At 45.1% G+C, this 23,952-nt stretch overlaps 1 protein-coding gene across 1 annotated transcript in view; it reads right to left on the reverse strand.

Annotated features, from left to right (window-relative positions):
- MYRFL (myelin regulatory factor like) overlaps positions 1-23,952 on the reverse strand; it is a 140,629-nt gene that overhangs the window by 61,071 nt on the left and 55,606 nt on the right. The window contains exons 4-9 of the mRNA XM_062202075.1: positions 21,902-21,969; positions 21,561-21,819; positions 20,755-20,846; positions 17,359-17,509; positions 9,217-9,412; positions 2,041-2,117 (exon numbers count right to left, since the gene is read on the reverse strand). Coding sequence (XP_062058059.1) covers positions 2,041-2,117; positions 9,217-9,412; positions 17,359-17,509; positions 20,755-20,846; positions 21,561-21,819; positions 21,902-21,969 — 843 coding nt within the window. The remainder of the gene's footprint in view (positions 1-2,040; positions 2,118-9,216; positions 9,413-17,358; positions 17,510-20,754; positions 20,847-21,560; positions 21,820-21,901; positions 21,970-23,952) is intronic.

Raw genomic sequence — 23,952 nt, forward strand, 5'->3', positions numbered from 1 at the left:
AAGCTGACTCAGCCGGAGCTCAAGCCTGGAGCTTCTGGCTCCTAAGGGCTACGTGTTCCTCACACCACCTACGGGTGCTGGCACGTCCGTGGCAGGGAGAAAAAGACACATTTCATTTGGACCACTGCCGTCTTGCAGTTTCTCCAGCCTTGCCACTCCTTCACAGATCTGTCCTCTCCCAGGCCACGGATGGGAGATAGCTTCCTGCAGAGGATGGTCGCGTGCAGCCTGCCCAGTGAGGGCGAACCAGCTGCACCGGGAGAGCTGAGTGTGGTGTTTGTACAAATGGTTCCTGCCTGAGCATCAGCCTGAGTGATCACCTGTTGGTCCAGGCTGCAGAACCGTCTTCTTCATGGTCCAAAGGGGAGTGACACTGCGATGTCTCGACTGCACCCCAGCCAATCTGTCCAAAAGCAACTCTACTCCCAGTCATTCTGCAGAGGGGACTCTGGCTCTGGACTGCCATATGCAGTGCCTGTGCTTTGGATATGACCAATCTTGCATGTGTCTATTTTAGAACTCACTCATCAATCTATCGACATAACTTTAAAATATAAGAAAAAACAAATCGTATACATGAAATGCATGAAGTTTATATACCTTAAATAAAAGGTTTCTAGGTAAAAAAAAAATAGAAAAAGAATTGTAAGCACAACAGGATCTATAACCTTAATTCATCAGCACCATGCTGATTTAAATGAAAAAGTAAAAGAAAAATCTAGCCATGATCAATCTAAAAGACCCAAAGTTGTTAGTAAGGTTGTTAGCAAGCTTGTTATAAAAATAATGATGATTTGAGGAAGCGTCTAGCCTAGTGGTTAAGATGCTGTTTGGGGGGCCGGTGCTATAGCGTAGCAGGTAAGGCTGCCACCTGCAGTGCCAGCATCCCACATGGGCACCAGTTCTAGTCCCGGCTGTTCCTCTTCCAATCCAGCTCTCTGCTATAGCCTGGGAAAGCAGTAGAAGATGGCCCAAGTGCTTGGGCCCCTCCTCCCATGCGGGAGACCCAGAAGAAGTTTCTGGCTCCTGGTTTCAGATCGGCGCAGCTCAGACTTTTGCAGCCAATTGGGGAGTGAAACAGCGGGTGAAAGATCTGTCTCTCTCTCTCTCTGCCTCTCCTTTTCTCTCTATGTAACTCTGCCTTTCAAATCAATAAATAAATCTTTTAAAAAAAGATGCTGTTTAGGATGCCTGTCTATGTCCCATATGTCCCTGGGTTCAATATCCAGCTCTACCTCTTGACTTATACTTCCTGCTAATATAGACCCTGGGAGGCAGCTGTGATGGCTCAAGTAGAGTTTCTGCCAAACACATAGGAGACCTGGCTTGGGTTCCTGGCTCCCAATTTCAGCTACCTGGATGCTGCAGGCATTTGAGCAGTAAACTAGTGGATAGTTTGCTTGTTGTCTCTTTCTCTCTTTTTCTATCTCCACCTCTCAAATAAATACACTTAAATTTTTTATATGATGATTTAAAAAGTGGCCCTTTTGTAAAGAATTTTTTCATGATCTCAATGCATTTTACAACTTTATTTTTGTTGGCAATCATGTGTTCATTTCACTAACTTATTATTTTTTTAATTTTTTTTTTAATTTTTGACAGGCAGAGTGGACAGTGAGAGAGAGACAGAGAGAAAGGTCTTCCTTTTGCCGTTGGTTCACCCTCCAATGGCTGCCGCGGTAGCGCGCTGCGGCCGGCGCACCGCGCTGATCCGATGGCAGGAGCCAGGTGCTTCTCCTGGTCTCCCATAGGGTGCAGGGCCCAAGCACTTGATCCATCCTCCACTGCACTCCCTGGCCACAGCAGAGAGCTGGCCTGGAAGAGGGGCAACCAGGACAGGATCGGTGCCCCGACCGGGACTAGAACCTGGTGTGCCGGCGCCGCAAGGCGGAGGATTAGCCTAGTGAGCCGCAGCGCCGGCCTCACTAACTTATTATTAATTTATTATATTCATGGGTTTTATTTTTTAAAAAGAAAAATAAATTAGGTGATAGATCTTCATAAAGCATCCACCAAGGAATTCAGAAAATACATTCTTACCTAACAGGATTGAAAATCTTTTTGCTTCTATCTGCTTGGGACTGTTCAATAGCAATTATTTGATTGGTGGCTTCTGCCTGTATGGAACAACAAAGATAAGTGAAATACTTAATAAGTTAATTTAATAATAAAAATGTGCATTTGCAAAGTGTTCAAGTATACTTATAAGGTTTTCCAAGAGACCGTGGTAAGTTCTGGGCTGGAGGTACAAGTCACAGAAAAGACATAGAAGACCATGGCTCCTGCCTTAAAACAGTGTATAACTGATGGGGAAAAAAAATAAAAACATAATTTAAACAATAAAACAATTGGAGTATCTAGGCAAGAAGTGAATACAGAGTGAGCTTCTAGATGATTCAACCATCAGGAGCAAATCAAACCAGGAGGCAATACCAAAGGAAGAGCTTCCATTTACTCATTAGCTCTGTAACTACATACTGAACACCTACTGGGACTAAGAGGTAAACAAAATTCTCCCAAACCCCTGCCATTTAGGGAGCTTATCTTCCAATATGGAAAAAGAGTGAAACAGATACATGTAAAACATAGGGAATGACATTTATTCAGCATCTACTATATACTCTTCTTAACAGTCCATGAATCTTGGCAAATATATTTTTTAGCTTTTGTTATCCATTTCTGTTAGGTTCCAAAATTTTCACAATGAACTCATGTTACCTACATAATCAGAAAAATAGGTTTTGTTCTTGTTTGTTGTATGTATTTTGGCGCTTTTTATTATTGGTTTGGTTTGGTTTGGTTTGGCTTCGCTTGGTTTTGGTTTGGTAAGAGCTCAGTTTGGAGCAAGAGCAGCTGATGTGTTCAGCAGCAAAGCCCATTTTAGGAGACTCAATGCCTAAGACCCAGTAAATAAAATTAGAATAAAACAGGCAGATGATGGAAGCCTCCCCGAGGGAGCGGCAAGATGGCGGAATAGGAAGGGAGCACACTGATAGTCCGGGAAGACACAGTTTAATAAAAGTGGAGATACTGCAGGGTCAAGGAAGAGTAGGGGAAGAAACAGCAGAGGAAACTCTTCCGGAACTAGTGATTCACTGTGGACCTGCGTGGAGAGCGTGGGAGCCCAAGTTCGGGACACCAGCGGCAGAAACAACACACCAGCGCTGGAACGCGAGGTGAGCCGAACCTCAATAGCCAGAGACACCAGCGGGCAAGTGGAAAGAGGAGACTAGAGGGAACGAAGCTTGAAACTCCGTGGGGAAAAGTTCACCAGGCTAACTAGAAGAGAGAGAGGGAAAAAAAAAAGTGACCGATACGGGCACGAGTTTCTCTCTCTCCGCTCACCCCTCAAAGGCGAGCAAGACAAAGAGCAGGCGCCATTTTGGACATACGTCATAAGCAGGGCGACCTCAGGTCTGCACCAGCCCTGAGCCTAGCAGAAAAATCTGACTCTGGGGGGGGTGAAATAACAGGAGATTAGGATCTAACTTGGCAACCCAGTGGGAGACTGCAGGAGAATTGGAGCCCACACTGAGGGCAGCAGAGATTCCCTGTGTGGTCCTTGGGAAAGAGCTTCCAATCTCTGGCTCCTGTGGGTATATCATTCGCCTGCTAACTACCTCCAATTACGTTCAGCTGTGTGGAATTACTTCCCTTTTGAATCAAAAAAAGAAAGAAAGAAAGAGAGAGAGAGAGAGAGATTTACCATACCTAACCTGGGAGTGTCACCTTTGACACACCCTCAAACCTGAGGAACCAAACAGAGCTCTCAGGCCACACTCATCTCAAGCCTCTAAGGCTCCACTGAAAGCAGACAGTCCACTTAATATAGAGCCATAGTGTAACAAGAAAAAACACCACAGTGAAGAAACCAAGTATCTCCAACATGCCAAACAACAAACGCAAAAACCAAGCTAACAAGAACAAGGAACACACTATGACGCCCCCAAATGAAAAAGACACCCCAACTCAAGATTATAAAGATGATGAGATTGAAGAAATGCAAGAAGCGGATCTCAAAAAATTGATAAGAACATTAAGAAGTTCTCAAAAACAAATTCTTGAACTACAGAAATCCTTAATGGACAAGATAGAAAATCTCTCTCGTGAAAATGAAATATTAAGGAGGAATCAAAATGAAATGAAACAACTAGTAGAACAAGAAACTGTGATAGTGATGAGAAATCATAATGAAATGAAGAATTCAATAGACCAAATGACAAACACATTAGAGAGCCTTAAAAACAGAATGGGCAAAGCAGAAGAGAGAATATCAGACTTAGAAGACAGAGAACAGGAAAGGAAACAGGCAAACCAAAGAAAAGAAGAGGAAATTAGAAATCTAAAAAATATTGTTGGGAATCTACAGGATACTATTAAAAAACCCAACATTCGGATTCTAGGAGTTCCTGAAGGCATGGAGAGGGAGAAAGGATTAGAAGGCATTTTCAGTGAGATACTAGCAGAAAATTTCCCAGGTTTGGAGAAGGACAGAGGCAACTTAGTACAGGAAGCTTATAGAACCCCTAATAATACAATCCAAAAGAGATCCTCACCACAACATGTTGTAATCAAACTCACCACAGTGAAACATAAAGAAAAGATTCTAAAATGTGCAAGAGAGAAACGTCAGATTACTCTCAGAGGATCTCCAATTAGACTCATAGCAGACTTCTCATCAGAAACCCTACAAGCTAGAAGGGAATGGCGAGACATAGCCCAGGTACTAAGAGAGAAAACCTGCCAGCCCAGAATATTATATCCTGCAAAGCTCTCATTTGTGAATGAAGGTGAAATTAAGACTTTTCATAGCAAACAGAAACTGAAAGAATTTGTTGCCACTCGTCCTGCCCTGCAAAAGATGCTTAAAGATGTGTTACACACAGAAACACAGAAACATGGTCACCAATATGAAAGAAGGTAAAGGAAGGAAACCTCACAGCAAAAGATCACAGGAAGCTCAATTTCTCTTTGACATAGAATTAAACTCTGATGCTCTGTTAAAGCAATGTGTTAAAGTAATCTATTATGTTCTCTTGATGTCTGTTAAATTCTAATTGTTCAAAAACAGCTGCACTTTTATTAAGAGCTATGGGTTATTTAAATATGTGCTTATGTTCAAAGATTTGAATAATCACCTTGTAACAATGATCAAATTTGGTCTATGTTATGTCATGATTTTAAGGAATCTTATTTCAACCAGATATTTTGGATTTTGAGCCTTCTTGGCATTCTTGACAGGCTTCAAAAAATCAAAGTTTCAAACAATCTGGACTCTAAAATTTCCAGTAAATCTTGGACTTTGGTTTTTCCAGTTTGGGCCCAACTGAAAAAATCGAAGGACCTATGTCTCTCATCTTATAGAGACACCAACTAATCAGGCTATTTGGATTATATTAGAAGTACTGTCAAGATGTGACGTGGTACCAAATTTTAAGTTTCTAAAATGGAAAATGCTATTAATACAAATGTTTGAGAATTAAAAAGTCTAATGATCTTGTGTTACTAGACATGATAGTTACTTAATGAGAAAGCCCCAGAGGCCTAAAGGGTTAAATACTTGTAAAATCCTACAGGTGCTTTCAAAAATACTGTGAAGTAAGCAAGTGCCTCTAGTTGGTTGATGAGTTTATAATTTTAAACATGGCGACTTAAAGTCTTTTGTCATCCACAGTTATATATGATTTGCTGCTCATAAAACTAAAGCATTGTTGGTTCTGTGTTTAGCTGTCCTCCTATAGGTTCCTATGGACTTTTTCCAGCCACTTCTATTGTATTCAGTACTTTGGGATGGCTCTGTAAACAGATGAAGCCAATAATGTATTAACAGTACCAACTGAGAGAACGTATGGTTAACCGAGGCTACCAAAAACAAAAAGCAATTCAAATCAATTGGCAATCTACAAAAAGAGTTAAAGATTTTAAAAAGTATTATTAAAATTGCTATATTGGTCTATTATGCTATGTTATATGTGTGTACATATTGTATGTCCACATGGGGAAATTTTATTAAGAGTTTTATTTTAATTGGCTTATAGATAAGATTGTCCATAAATTTAAGCTGCTAAAATCAATCAAAGATACATTTTAATTCGTGTGACCTGAATCTCTGCATCATATGTTTTATACTTGTTGGTAGAAAGAAACTAAAAACATTTTATATGGTTGTGCTTAAGTTTACTGGCTAAACAAACTACACCATGTTAGATATTTAAGAGGTATTTCCAAATACATGATTCTTAAAGTTTATAGAAGGCATTGGACCTTCTGGTAAATGTTTTCTTAAGTTGTTATCTAATGGTTGAAACTATTTGCTAAGTATTCATGTAATATTGCTATTGTCAGCAAGCGATCTAGGACTTGCTCCCTCATTTATAAGCCCAACTTGTTCTTTCATTTCTCTATTCTCTTCAAGGTAGGAAATTAATTCTATTATGAGGGAATCTGTAGGATGCACAATTTAATCTTTAGACCTTATAAAAGAGATGGCTAACTTTTTTCTGTAATAGCATAGCCAAAATAAGAGCTTAAATAATAATCTCATAGCTAGATTTACTTCGCCATCAGCGAAGTATACAGTAAGTAGAAAAAACCTCCCTTTCAGACCAAAGGGAAAGAAAGTTTTAAAGTGAGAATATAATTTTCCTCATGGGCATTGTCTACCTTAGAAAAACTACTACAGAACATGCCTGTGACTATAGACTTGTAGTTCAGGCCATCGAAGATTAGAGGTGGGACTTGGGCACTCCCTTGACTTGCATCCTCTGGTCTGCTTTAACACAAACCAGGAGGAAAAGAAAGCTAGGCATCAGAAGCAATGGCTGATCTGTACAGTGATCTGCCCTCAAGGAGACCCAACAGGCCAGTCCACTGCAGTGGCTTTCAATGTGGTAAGCCTGGGCTTCAGCAGAAGTCAGCTTGTGAAGAGCCCTGGCAGCTCTGCCAAGAGTTGGATCACTGGAAATGGACCTGCCCTGGAGTCGAAGGATGCCCAGGTCAGAGCTACAGATCTTATTGGCTATAAGCTGAATAGCCCTTCACTCAGCCCAACTTCCAAAGTGACCACTGCAGCTGAGGGGATGGCCAAGTAGGGTCAGCAACATTGCAGGCAGAACTGTAAATTTCTTGTTAGAGATGCCCCCTGCCTTTACCTGGCCAGCTCTCCTCCCAGGCCAGCCAAGTAATGAAAGTCAACAGAGTGCCTTCCCCTAGGAGGTTCACACCTCCCTTAGGATATACCCCATGTGAAGAGATAGGTAGGTCTGGGCCTCTTAACTTACAAGGCCTAAAGCCCACCAGATTATTATCAAGCCCCTTCTATCAGGTTCTATTTGCCTCTCAATCAGAAAACTTAATTGTAGCTTAGACAGCACCTTTCTTAGCTCCTCTAATAATGACTCTGTCCTTTGTTCTAGACCCTGTCTAGCGCACTGGGGCCTCATTCCTTTGTAATCATAACCTCTACTCTACCACCAATGGCTCTACTCCCAACCTGTGTGTACTGATGGTCCTCTTCCCCACTTAATGCTGTATAATTGTTCAAACCTGGTAAATGCCACTCTTAGGATCATTGGTTACTATCCTCACCCTGTCTTTTATGACTTTTCTAAATATGATCAGAGTCGGCAAACTTGGAAGGCTTCCATAGCCTTGGCAACTCATGACGACAGCCTAGGGTGGTTACCAGCACCATAAACTAGAGTGTCAATTTGTTGGGTCAACAACAGGAGTCACTGTGCACTTGCTCCTCATGTGGGATCTCTGTCCTTAATGTGCTGTACATTTTGATTTAATGCTATAACTAGTACTCAAACAGTATGTTTCACTTTGTGTTTCTATGTGGGTGCAAACTGTTGAAATCTTTATACTAAATTGATCTCCTGTATATAAAGAGAATTGAAAATGAATCTTGATGTGAATGGAAGGCGAGAGGGAGCGGGAGAGGGGAGGGTTCCGGGTGGGAGGGAAGTTATGGGAGGGGGAAGCCATTGTAATCCATAAGCTGTACACTGGAAATTTATATTCATTAAATAAAAGTTTAAAAAAAAAAAAAAGAAAACCTCCCCGCTAACAAGTTGAAAATGAGGCAATGATTTAATATAAAGTTTTTACCACTCAGAAGCCATACAATCTGAGCCCTAAACTCAGCTCTACCACTCACCATCTCGGATGCACTGTGTGACATTGCTGGGCTTCCGCTTCCCCTCTGTCAAGCTACAGAGGCACTGCCTACACTAGGACTGTAAGAGTCTGATGAACACCGTCAGCTTACTCACATGAAAATGCACCATCACAAATAAAAATACAATACTGAAGGAAAAAATTAGTGGGAGAGAAGTGCAGGATTTGTACACTAAAAACTAAGAAACTGTAGTTTGAAGTGATGGCTGTACCACTTTCTGAGCCCAGGCTTAGCAAATTGTCAGCTTCCACTTCCTGGGTGTGGGAACACCCATTCTCAGAGCCCACGCACTATGCTGTGAGGCAGCATGAGCTGCCAGAGAGAGAGGTCCACATGGAGAAGAGCCAAGGCTTCCCAGCCTGAGTCCTAGCCCCTTTTGACTTAACAGCTGGTGGCCAGCTCCAACTTCACACACACACAAGCCAGCCGTCTTGGAAACGGCCAGGCTGACAATTCCGGAATAGAGATAAGGCATCAAAGACGAGCTCTGATGCATCTGTAGCTTTGTGACCCAAATGGTCAGTGTTAGCTTTTTTTTTTTTTTTTTTTAGTGTATTTATTTACTTGAAAGGCAGAGTTACAGAGACAAGGAGAGGCAGAAAGAGAGAGGGAAGGAGAGAGGGAGAGGGAGAGGGAGAGAGAGAGGGAGGGGGGGGTGTCTTCCAGCCACTGATTCACTCCCCAGTTGACTGCAACAGCCGGGGCTGTGCCAATCCAAAGCCAGGAGCCAGGAGTTTCCTCTGGGTCTCCCACACAGGTGCAGGGGCCCAAGGACTTGGGCCATCTTCTACTGCTTTCCCAGGCCATAGCAGAGAGCTGGATCAGAAGTGGAGCAGCCAGGACTCCAACCAGTGCCTACAGGGGATGGCGGCACTGAAGGTGGCAGTTTTAACCAATATGCCACAGTGCCGGCCCCCGGTCAGTGTTATTTTAAGTCACTAAGTTTGGGAGTAGTTTTTATTTATATGGCAATAGACAACTGCAATTATTACTGAATGTTGACAGCATTACAGTGAACGAAATAAAAGACTTACCTTAATTCCAAAAGCTTTCAAGTAAAACATTTCTATTGGCTTTAGGCCCATTTGGGTTTTCACAAATTTTGGATTCCCCCAAACTTGGACATGGATGGTTATCTGAAAATGGTTCTTCTTTTGGCAAACAAAAGCTTCATCTGCTGGTGAAAAATTAAATCCTTTGTCTGTGATAACTCGATAGCCCACATCGGGTCTAGGACAAAAGGAATCAAGAAAACAATTTTGCTCATTTTCTTTCATTGATAAGATCAATTGCATAAACATCTCAAGGAAATACATTGTGGAAAATGCCTTTTATTATATTTAATCAAGTGGTGTCTTGAATTTTACTGAGGAAATGAAAACGATATTTAAAAACACCACTGGCTCCTACCTCATTTTTAATTTGCTCACAGGAAGAAGTACAATCCTTACTAAGTGGGAGCTCTGCTTCCTCAGTGCCTGTCCACTTTTCAGACTTCTAATTTACCTCCACAGTATGACAGAAAGCCATTTGCAAGAAGTAGAAAAGTCACAGCATTCGCTTGTGAAATATTAGTAATAGAATTCATCTCCTTCCTCCTCAAAATAGTCTCTGAATTTCATCAGCGACAGCACACTCAAAAAATCATTCAAGGGCCTGGCACTGTGGCATAGCGGGTCAAGTCTGCAGTGCCAGCATCCCATATGGGTGCCTGTTCAAGTCCCAGCTGCTCTACTTCTGATCCAGCTCTCTGCTGTGGCCTGGGTAAGCAGTGGAAAATGGCCCAAATCCTTGGGACCCTGCACCTATGTGGGAGACCTGGAGGAAGCTCCTGGCTCCTGGTTTTGGATCAGCAGAGCTCCAACCATTGCGGCTACTTAGGGAGTGAACCAGCAGATAGAAATCCTCCCTCCCTCTTCCCCTCCCCCCCCCCCCCGCCCCTTTGACTCTCCTTCTCTGTGTAACTCTGGCTTTCAAATAAATAAATATTTTTAAAAATCATTCAAGGGCTGGCATTTTAGTGCAGCAGATTAAGCTGCTGCCTGCAGTGCTGGTATCCCATATGGGCATTGTATCATCCCGGCTTCTCCACTTCTGAACTAGCTCCCTGCTAATGCACCTGAGAAGACACTGGAAGATGGCCCAAGTGCTTGGGCCCCTGCCACCCATGTGGGAAACTTGGAAGCAGCTCCCAGCTTCTGGTTTAGGCCTGGTCCAGCCGTGGCTGTTGTGGCTATCTGGGGAGTGAACCAGTGGATGGAAAATCTCTCCCTTTCTACCTATAACTCTGTCTTTCAAGTAAATAAGTAAATCTTTAAAAAGAAAAGCAGTCAAATGAGTAAACATTCAGCCTCTTGGTAGTCATATAGAAAAGCAGACTGGTCAGAATTACTAGCAGCAGGTTTACACCAAATGAACCACAGACAGTCACAGCACTGATTGAAAACCTTTTTTTCCCAAAGAAACCTTTTATTTAAGGAATAGAAATTTCATAATTGCAACTTTAGGAATAGCGATTCTTCCCACCAAACCCACCCTCCCACCCACACTTCCACTCCCACTCCCACGCCCCCTCCCTCTCCCATTCCCAGTCCCATTATCTAGTAAGATTCATTTTCTTTTTTTTTTTTCTTTCTTTCTTTCTTCTTTTTTTTTTTTTTCTTGACAGGAAGAGTGGACAGTGAGAGAGAGAGACAGAGAGAAAGGTCTTCCTTTACCGTTGGTTCACCCTCCAATGGCTGCCACAGCCAGCATGCTGCAGCCGGCGCACCGTGCTGATCCGAAGCCAGGAGCCAGGTGCTTCTCCTGGTCTCCCATGCGGGTGCAGGGCCCAAGCACTTGGGCCATCCTCCACTGTACTCCCGGGCCATAGCAGAGGGCTGGCCTGGAAGAGGGGCAACCAGGACAGAATCCAGCGCCCCAACCGGGACTATAACCTGGTGTGCCAGCGCCACAGGCAGAGGATTAGCCTATTGAGCTGCGGCACCAGCAAAGATTCATTTTCAATTAACTTTACATACAGAAGATCAACTCTATACTAAGTAAAGATTTCAACGATTTGCACACACATAAACAAAAAGAAACTGTTTAAGAACAAGTTTTACAGTTAACTCTCATAATACAACTCATTGAGAACAAAGGTCCTGCATGGGGAGTTAGTACACATGACTCCTGTTGTTAATTTAACAATTAACACTTTTATGTATGACATCTGTGACCATCCGTGACTCTTGTCAAGAGTTGCGTAGGCTGTGGAAGCCTTTTGAATCCACAAACTCCATCAGTATTTAGACAAGGTCATAAGCAAAGTGGAAGTTCTCTTCTCCCTTCAGAGAAAAGTACATCCTTCTTTGATGGCCACTTCTTTCTGCTGGGGTCTCGCTCACAGAGATCCTTCATGTAGAACATTTTTTTTGCCACAGTGTCTTGGCTTTCCATGTCTAAAATGCTCTCATGGACTTTTCAGCCAGGCCTGGATGCCTTAAAGGCTGATTCTGAGGTCAGAATGCTACTTAAAGCAATTGTCATTTTATGGGTCTGCTTTGTGGACCACTTCTCATGTTGGAACATTCTCTCCTTTTTAATTCTATCTATTATTATTATCACTAGATACTTGATCTTATTTATATGATCTTTTTAACATTTAATCCTATCTATATGTTCACTTTAACACTTAATATGATCACTTTAACACTTTAAATGGTGTTTTTACCACCAGCTTAATGGGATTTGGGGTCCCCTGGCAAGTTTTTAAATTGTACCCTTGAAAGTAATTCCATAGGAATGTATGCAGAACTATATAGCTTTAGTTACAAACCTCCTCCTCCCTCTCTTATTCCCACTCTTATTTTTTTACTAAGATCTACTTTCAATTGACTTTATACATATATAATTAACTATGTTAAGTAAGTAGATAGTTCCACAAATAGTATGGCAAAAAAAAAAAATACTGCTCCTAGACAGTCAAGACAAGAGCTGTTCAAGTTATTACTTCTCAAAGTATCAATGTAACTTCTACGGAGTTCCTTTAAGGTGCTCTATTAGTTCTCACAGATCAAGGAGAACATATGGTATTTGTTCTTTTGGGAATGGCTTATTTCACTTAGTCTGATATTTTGTTGCAAATGACTGGATTTCATTTTTTTTACCAGTGTGTAGTATTCCATAGTGTACATATCCCATAATTTCTTATCCATCCTTTGGTTGATGGGCATTTAGGTTGATTCCATGTGTTAGCTACTTGAAAACCTATTTCTAATAGAACATGGTCCTTTCCTTTTTCCTCTTAATCTGATAATAACTCTGAAAACCTACTATGATGGTTACTTCTGCAGAAAGGAGTGGGAGAGCAGTGAGGTGTCAAAATAGACTATTGATTTATTTGTTCTATCATTGCCATTTTCTTTTTAAATTTTTATTTATTTGTTTGTTTATTTATTTCAGAAGTAGAAAGATTGACACAGAGAGAAGAGAGAGAGCAAGTTCCCATCCACTGGCCCAGTCCCCAAAGGATGCAATAACTGGGCTGGGTTAGGTCAAAGCCTGGAACTAGGAACCCAAATCAGGTCTCCCAAGTGAGTAGCAGAGACCTAACTAACTTGAGCCATCACCTGCTGCCTCCAAGGGTGCACAGTTGCAGGAGGCTGTAATGAATAGCAGAGCTGGGACTCAAACTGAAACCTCAATATGAATGCAGATAATAGAACCAGGGTCTTCATCATCAGGCCCATCACTTTTATTTTCTTTCCTTCTTTTTTTTTTTTTTTTTATTTGACAGATAGCGTTAAACAGTGTGAGAGAGAGAGAAAGGTCTTTCTTTCGTTGGTTCACCCCCAAAATGGCGGCTACAGCCGGAGCTACACCGATCTGAAGCCAGGAGCCAGGTGCCTCTTCCTGGTCTCCCATGGGGGTACAGAAGCCCAAGCACTTGGGTCATCCTCCACTGCCCTCCTGGGCCACAGCAGAGAGCTGGACTGGAAGAGGAGCAACCGGGACTAGAAACCAGCACCCATATGGGATGCCAGCGCCACAGGCAGAGGATTAACCCTGTAAGCCACGGTGCCGGCCCCATCACTGTTATTTTCAATAACAATTCTTTGTGGATAAATGCTCAGTAAATTCCTCTTTAAAATAATAATAGGGGCTGACACTGTGGCATAGAGGATAAAGCTGCCACCTGCAGCACCAGGATCCCACATGAGCACCAGTTCAAGCCCCAGCTGCTCTTCTTCCTATCCATCTCCCTGCTAATGTGCCTGAGAAAGTAGTGGAGGATGGACTAAGTGCTACGGCCCCCGCACCCACATAGGAGTTCCGGATGAAGCTCCTGGCTCCTAGCTTCAGCCTGGCCCAGCCCTGGCCATAGTGGCCACTTGGGGAGTGAACCAGTGGATGGAAGATCTCTCTGCCTCTACCACTCCCTTTCTGTAACTCTGGCTTTCAAATAATTAAATCTTTAAAATATATATTAATAAGACACACTAAACATATAACATGAGCAAGTAGAAAAGAAATTTAAAAGTTAGAAACATCTTTGGTAGTGAGTTTTCCTGTCCACATTTTAGATAAGGAACAAGATTTTGGTGCTATTTTTAATTTCTTGAAAAGACAGAGAGAGAGTCAGAGAGATCTTCCATCTCCTGACTCACTTCCCAATGCTGCAAACTGGTGTGGCTGAGAACTAGGAACTCAATCCAGGTCTCTCGCATGGGTGACAGGGACCTCGTACTTGAGCCAACATGGCGCCCCCTGAAGTCTGCATTAGCAGGAAGCAGGAGCCAGGAGCCCTAGCCAGGTATCAAGCCCAATTACCGGGAAGTGGGACGTGGGTCTGTTAACTGCTAGGCCAAAGAGCTGCCCTGGAACATGACTTCTAATTCCCCGGGCTTCCTAAATGTGCTTTTCTTTCTCAAGGAGCTCCTTCCCAGGAACCCCAGCAGAGGAGAACAGGACTCGCTACTCTTCTGTGTGGATCTTTGCTTCCTGGGATCCTAATGTGGACGGCTGCCAGTGATTACAACAAACAACAGAGAGTTTCTAAATTTTCAGAAATGCAAACTATCCATGCCTGCTTTGGCAAAAGAGCATTCATGTTCTTTGGGAGTTAAAGCTGCCCCTGGCCGGCGCCGCAGCTCACTAGGCTAATCCTCCGCCTTGTGGCGCCGGCACCCCGGGTTCTAGTTCTGGTTGGGGCGCCGGATTCTGTCCCGGTTGCTCCTCTTCCTGTCCAGCTCTGCTGCTGTGGCCTGGGAAGGCAGTGGAGGATGGCCCAAGTGCTTGGGCCCTGCACCCGCATGGGAGACCAGGAGGAAGCTCCTGGCTTCGGATCGGTGCGGTGCGCCAGCCGCAGTGCGCAGCCATAGTGGCCATTTTTGGGGGCGAACCAACGGAAGGAAAATCTGTCTCTCTCACTGTCTAACTCTGCCTGTCAAACAAACAAAAAGCCGCCCCTGTGGATCAGGCCCCTGGGTCACTGATTACCCTTCAGTAGCTCATCAGGCAAAGGCGCCACCATAGCAGCAGCACCCAGCAAACACATGCAGTGAATGAGGAATTTGATAAGCAGCAGGCATGCTAGGCCTCTGGGCACTTTCTATTAAAAAAACGTGTCTTGAATTAAGCCATTAATATGCTCACTTAAAGGCCAGATGGATACCACAGTATAGATTTTACCACAAAAGGTAGTATAAGCTCTCTTGGTTGAGCAAAAATGATTTTTTTTTTTTTTGCAGTGTTCCATATTTCACTGTCAAAAACTCTGAAGGAAGAAGGCAGGGTTTAAGGAACAGGTAGGAGCATTAACCTGAAATTTAAGGGCAGTTGTACGCTAAAACACAACTGACAAGAATTACACTGGTAAGGATTATTCTGAACCTTAACAGCAACCTCTGGTTATCGAAATCCGTCCTTGTTACTGAAGAATGGCAATTCTGCTCTCAACATCAAAGGTGAAGGATGAGGCTGGTGCTGTGTTGTAGCGGGTCAAGCCTCTGCCTGTGGAACCCGAATCCCATACGGGCATTGGTTCAAGTCCTGGCTGCTCCACTTCCAATTCGGCTCTCTGCTATGGCCTGAGAAAGCAGTGGGAGATGGCCCAGATGCTTGGTCCCCTGCGTCTACATGGGAGACCGAGAAGAAGCTCCTGGCTCCTGGCTCCAGATTGGCCCAGCTCTGGCAGTTGCAGCCATCTAGGGAGTGAACCAGCGGATGGAAGACTTTTCTGTCTGTCCCTCTCTCTGTCTGTAACTTTACCTCTCAAATAAATAAATGAATCTTAAATAAAGAAAAAAGTGAAGGATAAAGTCAACTACACTGACTCTGACAACACATCATTCCAAAAAAAAAAGATCTAATAGAATTTTAATGCCCTAACTTTATAGAACTTTATAGCATTTGGGGTAATTTAGAGGAACTGTATTTTGTAACAAATTAGGCAGAGTTATCTAAGAAGAAAAGACAAGTGATTTTCTGTCTTAATGTTATAAATAGTAGAATCAGGAGAGCCTGAATTTTAATGGCAATGAACATCGCCTCTCTTTTTTGCTTAGCAAAAATGAATTACAGCTAAACATTCAAAATAATCTGCCTCTTTACCTTGAGTTGATACCATCTGTGTTCTTTTATTTCCAGATCATTGGAGCAGAGATGCTTTTAAAAATCTCTTCAAGTAAGAAGAGAGATAACCCTTACCTTGAAAACTTGATCCACTCAGATGCATAGGGACTGGGAAACATTAAAGGTTTTAGGTAAACCACTGTCTCTGTGTGAAGTTCATACCTCAGTCCTCACAGTGAATATAGAACATGGAACACTCCCCAAAAGATAATCAAATGAGGGCTAAGACTCAAAGCCTATGGACCCTCATTTCATTTTCTAATTGCTCATAGCAGGAAGGACATAAAGTTGTGACACTTCAATGATACAACTAGCAATTAGCTTCTTTTTGCCTCCTATTAAACACACCAAATGGGGCCAGCATTGTGGCATAGTGGGTTAAGCCACTGCCTATGGTGCCAGCATCCCATATGGCACCTGAGTCTCAGCTGCTTCACTTCCAATCCAGTTCCCTGCTAATACACCTGGGAAAGCAGTGCAAGATGGCCCAAGTGCTTGGGCCCTTGCACTCACATGGAAGACCCAGATGAAGCTCCTGACTCCTGGCTTCAGCCTGACCCAGCCCTGGCTGTTGCAGCCATTTGAGGAGAGAATCACCGAATGGAAGATCTCTCTTTCTGCCTCTCCCTTTTTCTCTGTAAGTCTTCTTTTTCAAATAAATAAATAAATCCTTAAAAATAGCAATAAACACACCAACTCCCAAAGTCTGTTTAACTCCCTAGATTTTTTTTTAAAGAAAACATTTCTCCATTCTAGTATACCCAACTTAACAATCCTAGTGACAAGCTATCCTACACTTGAATTTGGAAAATACCAAGAAGGCCCTCAAGTATATCACAACATTTCTCATTTCATACTATATTTATTACTTAAGAATCCTAGTTTTTTTTTTTTACTATTAACACTTTTTAGAGTTTCAAGAGAACATTTACAGTCAATGAAAATTCTAGAAGACTTGGGTAGGTAAATTATATCCTAAGGAATAAAAAAGCTCTAACAGATGTTTAAAGCAGTCATGTCCACACTATTTCTTGAAATATAATGTCAAAATCAGGCTAAGCTTTCCCAGTTTTAGGATGACTTATATGGCCTGATCTCAGCCTCTTAATATAAGGAAACCTCTGGCTATGACTGCTGCAAGGTTTATTGATACTGATTTTGACAACACTGATTCACAACATAGATGGTGGCCCAAAAAAGTATTCTACGGTAGTATAAGTGAACTGCAGGGTGACATGCTAATGATTTAGGAGATCTGCCTTTTCTGGCTGTTGGTTTAAACTGGGCATGTGATCCTAGAAAGATTCCCTCTCCCCCAACACTTAGTGGGCAGATTATAATGAGTCAGAATTACATGTCTGGGTTCCTGCAGGCCAGAAACACAACGCCCAGGTATTCATTAGTTGGGATACAAAGCACAAGAAGACAGACTTTCTCACTGACCCATCCCACGTACCCAGTGCTGGCATCAAAGCCCAAACACTGAAGACTCAGCCTGGAGATTTAGCACTGTCCGTCTGCCCTCACTCTCCAGCCTCCCCAAGGGTCACGGGGCCACTTACAGTTTTTCATAGTGACTGTTCAACAAGCTGTGCCAAGGGACACTTTGGTAGGGCTGCCACTTCAGAGCAGGGGAGCACTGGTCCACAGGTGTCCCATTCTGTCCCTCACCGTCGTGGTCTTGGATGTCGCTGCTGTGACTCCTGCTTGTCACTGCAAGGCAATCAGTGAGTTAGACCCTTCCTGCCAGACTGCTCACCGCAGACCTGAGACAGCTGCATGGAGTTAACAGACGTCACAGGCGAGGCCAGGTGACTGTGTGGGAAGTGCCAGGTATCAGGAGGCGGGAAGGGTGCTACTGGCCTTATTCACTCATCTGTACAAAGACCAACTCGAGTTCAGGGACCCCCAGGGGAGATGGTGGACACTGGTTGGGAAACCTCATTCCCTTACTGCCTGCATAGTTCCTCCCACCAGTCTGTGTGGTTCCAGTGAAGTCCTCTCCCAGACCCAGGGGGGCAGTGGCTCCGGTTGGACCAATCCCAGGAGAGCATTCATTGCTTGCATCCGGAAGGGCAAGTGGCCTAAGTCAATCCAAGTCTAGTGAGTCTGAGCGTGTCAGGGGGCGTAGGAATAGCCATGAGGTCTGAACCTGTGTGATAACATCCCCAGCAGCTGCTGGCACCACTATGGGACATGAAGGAAAGCCCATGTGGGAATGAACCCTGCACCGCAGAAGACAGAATCCAGAGTGAAGGGCATGCAGCTCTGATGATGTGACTCCAGTTCTGGGATCCACTCCTGAATGCTCGAATTACAGGAGCAAACAGACCCCCTGGTTTTGGTTCATTTGTTTTGCACTTTATTTTTCCTCTCCCCTTAAGGCAGTGTGAAGTTTTTATTCATTGCAACCAACATGTGGTAATTTGCTACAGGCTCTTGTGGCACCAAGAACCTGAGGTCTAAGTAGCCTTCGGAACTTAGAGGAGTTCTTTTTCACTTAGAGTCTCACTTCTGAAGAACAGAAGTTAAAAGTGCCTATCTTGCCCATCTTGCAACATTACGCAAGCAGACAGAATGATAACAGAAGTGAAAGCACTCCAAGAAGCTAAAACCCAGCTAAAGCAACAGAGACGATCTTGGGAGTGTGCAATATCAACTACACGAAACTACCATCCGTGTCTGCCAAAAACGGTGACATAACAGCAATTTCACATGTGTAACCAACCATTTTTGCATAATCCTTGCAACTTGTTGGTCTTAATTTGAGTTTGCCTCCCAAACTGTATGATTCAACATCAGATATTTTTTTTTATGTAAAATACTACTGGGCCTTTTGCTGTTTCCCCTTTCTTCTAACTCCTCCACGATCACTCATGCCTGACTTCAGGAGAGAACGGGAAGGCGCAGACGTCTGAAGGGCCAGGTGCAGCCTCTCAGCACTGACACAGAAGCAGGGCACTGGCCTCTTCAGAACGTGCCCACCTAGCCCACGGCGTGGAAGCTGCAGTGGAAAGGGGCGTTACTTTCACTCAGCTTTCCTTCTGTCCCTATTTACCTAAAACTTCCTAAAATAAATAAATAGTTTCTCCAGGTTACTTTAGATCCCAAATGTCATAGAAAAAATGTATTTTTCTAGGGTTCTTGAAGGGATCCAGTGAGTTAACTTCTATAAAGTGCTTAGCTCAGTGTCTGCCACCAGCAAAGAGTTCGAACAATGGTGCTTTTACAAAGTATTATTGGGACAAGCATTTGACACAGCACTTGGGAAACCCACATCCCATGCCAGGATGGCTGGGTTGGAGTCTTTGGGTCCACTAACAGTTCTGGCTTCCTGCTAATGTGTACCCCAAGAAGTAGCAGGAAGTGGCTTGAGTACTTGGGTCCTTGGCCACCCCCATAGGAAACTCAGACTCTCCTGTGGCTGTTCGCTGAAGATTTGAGAAACCAGTGCCATCTCAGGGTTGCAGCCACAAACCACCCCAGGCAGGAGCTTAACTCTGGACTGGCCAGGGTGCTTTGCACAACAATCTGGATGGATGTGGAAACTCCTGGAAGGTCTGAGTGACTCGCCCGGTACCTCCAGGGAGCTGGGGCACCAGGAGGAGGGTGAACAGATGGTTCCCCTTTCTGGCTAAGAACTCACTTGGCCTATTATGTTGGAAAATCATAAAGAAGCCACAGGCTAATGACAATGAAGAAATTAATGTCACCTCACACAGGACATGAGCAGGGAGCTTGAGACCATCCAGAAGGGGGTTTCCATGAGCATGCTGGATTTCTAGGGCTGAGAGAGCAAAATCAACTTCTGGCCAAAGGAGGGGGTTGCTTTGGCAAGGGTGGTCCCTGGGGATGGGGGCCTGGGGGACTTGGCTACATGGGGAGGTCATCATCCCCTAAAGGGCCTCCACAGCCCACGCTGGAGCTGAAGCCAGATGCCCCTGCCAGCTGAGCTCATACTCTGGGGCTGTTGAAGGCAAAGGCAGCGTCTCTGGCTAGGAGGGGCATCTTTCCCAACTCAGGTTAGAAAGCCACACACAGCTCCCTTCCGAGCAGTGTAAACTTCTAGAGGTTGGGGGCCATGGAGAGGGGAGCCCCAAGAGGGAAACCTCATGTGAAGCTGCTGCAGGGACTTGCTACCCTGAATGCAAAGCGCTGTTCACACAGCCTGCACTGGAGAACCTACAGTGGCTGCAAGTCTCCTCGAGTATTATCCTTTTCCCTAGTAAAGACCAGAGAATCTGTTTGGAAAATTCAGAAGTTCAAGTCTTTGGACTCCAAAAGATAACACTTTCTTCACAACTTGATGAGGTCTCTAAGCTCAAACATAGTATGTCCCATTTTATATAAGACCAAAAGAAAGGTAGGCTGACCCCTGGGGCATCAGATGATACTGATGGAAGACTTGCAATGTGATTTTCCGGAGTTTCGAAGCTCAACTCAGAACTCCCAGGTTTGGTGGAGTACCAGGAAACCTCAACGCCCTACCCCTCCCGCTCCCGTGGAGACATCCTCTGACATCTTGCTTCTCATAGTGCCTTCCAGGAACCAGCAGCATTGGCCTCACCTGGGAGATTGCTAGATCTCAGACCCCGTAGCAGATTCACTGAATCAGAATCTGCATTTGACCAAGAGCCTCACGCTGTTCTATACACATTACGGTCAAAGAGGATTGCACTCAGCCAGGCAACAGGTGCACCAGCAAACTCTCGCAGGCCCTGAAGCGCAGGCCTTCTGAGACATGGTGCTCCTAAAACTGAAACACTGGGGTTGCACCTGCACCAGGGAAAGACAATGGCAGCTCTTCCTGGGAGCACCTGTGTGACCCTCCATGCATGAAAAGGCATGTCCAGGGGAAGGAAAGCACTGTCTCTCTCCAAAACAGAATGAAATCTTGTATAGCTACTCAAAGGCTGGTGGCCAGTCTTGGTCTTGTCCCCTGCCCCAGGTTTCCTCACTTGGTCTGGAGTAGTGCGGCCACACTCGGCAGTCCTCGGGGCCCTCCAGTGCCTGTGTGTGCTTCCTCTTCTTGCTGGGGGGCAGGGAGGCTCTAGAATCAAGAAAGCAGAACGGACGTTAGGCGTCGTCTTCGCTCTTCGTCACGTTACATCACTGCACTCTCCCTGGTATCTGCTCTCCGCTTTCCTAAGACTAAGTCCAGTTGGTTAAGGTGCCTTGAGCCCAACTAGTCTGAAACTTAGTTTTCCCTTATCCAGTGGGTCGGAGACTCTCTTGCCTAGAAAACAGACATTTCCAAAGGCAGAGAACTCATTGAGAGAGAGAGAAGATAGGAACTTAAAACACAGGTGCATGCTTTATACCTGAGTTTGTTTTTTTTTTTCCCAGTTTTTGATGCCCTTTGCCACCCTCTAGATCCAGAGGGAATCAAGGGAGTGAAAGAAGGAAAAGGAGAGGAAAACAGCAGTATCAGTCAATACTTAATTGATAGATAGTTTTCTGATAGTTCATTCAGATTCCCTTGAGCAGATTCCCATAGAAACAGCACTTCCTCCCTAGCCCAGAAACTCCCTGTACATTTCTGACACTTCAGGTCCTTGTTGAATGAGGGCCTTGGGTTTACTAGGTTTGTAACTGAAAGATGGGCTAAGGCAAGAACACCAGGGCCTCGCCACGGTCCATACACGTCTCAACACTGCCACCTGCTGGACAGGAGCCCGCTGGACAGTCTAGGTCATTGCCACCGGGGCCGCCTGCTGGAGGCTTTCTGCTGAGGTCAGTCAAGGCTAAATATGGTGCCCTTTACCCAGGGATGTGGCACAGCGTTTGCTGATGGTGAGCACAACTTAGCCCCAGATGGGAGGGCGCGCACTGGTCCAGCGGAGGGGCAGGGTGGCCGGTGTCGGGACAGCAGGTGTGAAAGCCGCCGTGGGTCTGGCAGGCGTAGCTCACGGCAGCCATACTCTGTGGAGGGTGCGCTGGCAGCATCCGGGGAGCAGCTGTGCAGTGGGGAAAGGCAGCCAGGGCCCGGCCAGGTGTGGTCCTCAGGGCCTGGTGGCAGGCATCTGCGGGAAGACACGGCAGGGAGTGCCTCTGCTTCTTACCACCCGGAGTCTGAGAGGAGGCACAGGGCGAGCCCTCACTCACCTTTGCCCTGTGGAGGGGAGCATGAGTCTGATGCGGAGTAGGGTGGGCTGTCAGGGAGCTGGCCTTGCCTGCGGATTAGAGACACGTGTTGCTTTCCGGTCTTACCCGGTCCTGTTAACAGTTACATTCCCAATGGGAGGCAAGTCTCAGAGCACAGCTCCCACTGTGCTGATGCCAACTGCTCCGGGTGGGAGCCACACAGAGCTCACGAGACCATCCCAGGGTCACAGCGCGGTTGAGTGACAGGGCTTGGTGCCCTAGCTCTCGCACCTCCTAGCTGTAGCCACAAACAAGTGCTTAACCTCCCTGGCTTCCGTTTTCTCCACTACCAAATAGGATGGTGATCACACCCACCTCACAGCATCGTGGAAATGAAGGCAAACAACGTGTTCAAACCCACAACATCATGCTCCAGACATCGTGCATGTGCAGGACAGCTTAAATGATATCATTATTTCATGACATTCCCAACATCCACACACGAGAGACAGGTGCGCATTCTGTGTGGGCTAAGGTAGTGTAAAGGCTGTCACTAAAGCAGCAGCTTGCCATCTATGCTCTGAGGGATCCCAAAACTTTTGGAAGGAGTCAGGGGTTTTACAAAATGAAAAAGAAAGGGGTGGGGGATGGAAGGGAGGAGGGAAGTGAGGAAGGAAAGAGAAAAGAGAAAGAGAAAGACAGACAGACCCTCGGGTTCTTTAGACTTCAGAAACCCTTGACATAAGCACCACACTCTGCACTTGATTCTCTGGCTTGGAGAGTAAACCATCTTGTTCAGTTTCCAACATAATATGAGGAAGGGAAAAGTCTGTGTTTTTCATTTACTGGAAAAGTTATGCTTTCTCCTCAAATGGGCTCATTATCATTTATTCATTTCCTATGAGTAAGACGAGAGAGCACAGTGACCATTCTCCAAAAATCTCATCCCCATGAGCATGGAAGAATAAAGAGGTGTAAGCGTAGAAGGGCATCGAGTGTGAGCACACAGCAGACAGGTTACAATAACACGGTGCCAGGCAGAGCCAGGGTGGATGTGGACTGGATTCCCTGGTGGCAGGGATGCAGGAAGCCAAGAAAAAACATCCAGTCCAACAAAACCCGACAGAAGTACCTGGACGTGGGAGTCGCCAGGGGCAAGGGCGGGGCTGAAAGCGAAACAGTTGGTTAAAGATTTGATTAAGAAACAGCCGTACCCTTAGGTTAGCCTCCCCACGCCGTGATTGGATAACCGCCCCCTTCAGTCCGGCAGTTGGAAAGATCCACTACAGAAAAAAGAGAACCAAGGAAACTGGGGCACAGGTCTTCCAAGCACGGTTAAGGACCCGGTGAGCTACTCCCTGAAAATGGAAGGATTCATTAAAACTTCAACTGCCGAGCAGCAGGTGGCGGGCCTGGCTGTTAAGCTGCCCACCTCCCATATCGCTTCCCAGCTCTAGCTCCTGACTCCAGCTTCCTGCTAGTGCACACTCTGGGAGGTGGTGGTGATGGCCCACGTGTTTGATTCCCTGTCACCCATGTGGGAGACTTGGATGATAGTCCCAGCACCCAGCTTCAGCTCTGGCCCACCCCTAGCAGTTGAGAGCATTTGGAGAGTAAACCAGTGATGGGAGCTGTCCCCCCACCTCTCACATAAGCTTTACCAGTTTCCTGCTAATGCACACCCTGAGAGGCAGTGATGACCCAAGTACTCGGGTCCTTGCAACCCACAGGAGAGAAACAAACGGAGTTCCTGGCTCCTGGCTTCAGCCTGGCCCAGCTTGGGCTGTGGTGGACATCTGAGTCACTCTGCCCATCAGTCTGTCTCTCTGCCTTTCCCATAAATAAAATTTAAGAAAAGCTCAATGCTGACCTGTGAGACACTTTCTCAGCTCTGCTTTGCATGCATCTAAGCAGATTTCCCACAAGAAGGAATCTGAAATACTGCTCTCAAGAAAAACCAGATGTACTCAGAGGGGAAAATGGTACTCTGAAGTTACCAAGAAAGCAGCAAGTCCCTGCCTGATCCCTCTATAACAAACTTCGTCCTTTGAGACTAACAGCTTGCACTCAGA

The sequence above is a fragment of the Lepus europaeus genome, chromosome 10 (genome assembly GCF_033115175.1).
Source record: "Lepus europaeus isolate LE1 chromosome 10, mLepTim1.pri, whole genome shotgun sequence".
NCBI lineage: Eukaryota > Metazoa > Chordata > Mammalia > Lagomorpha > Leporidae > Lepus > Lepus europaeus.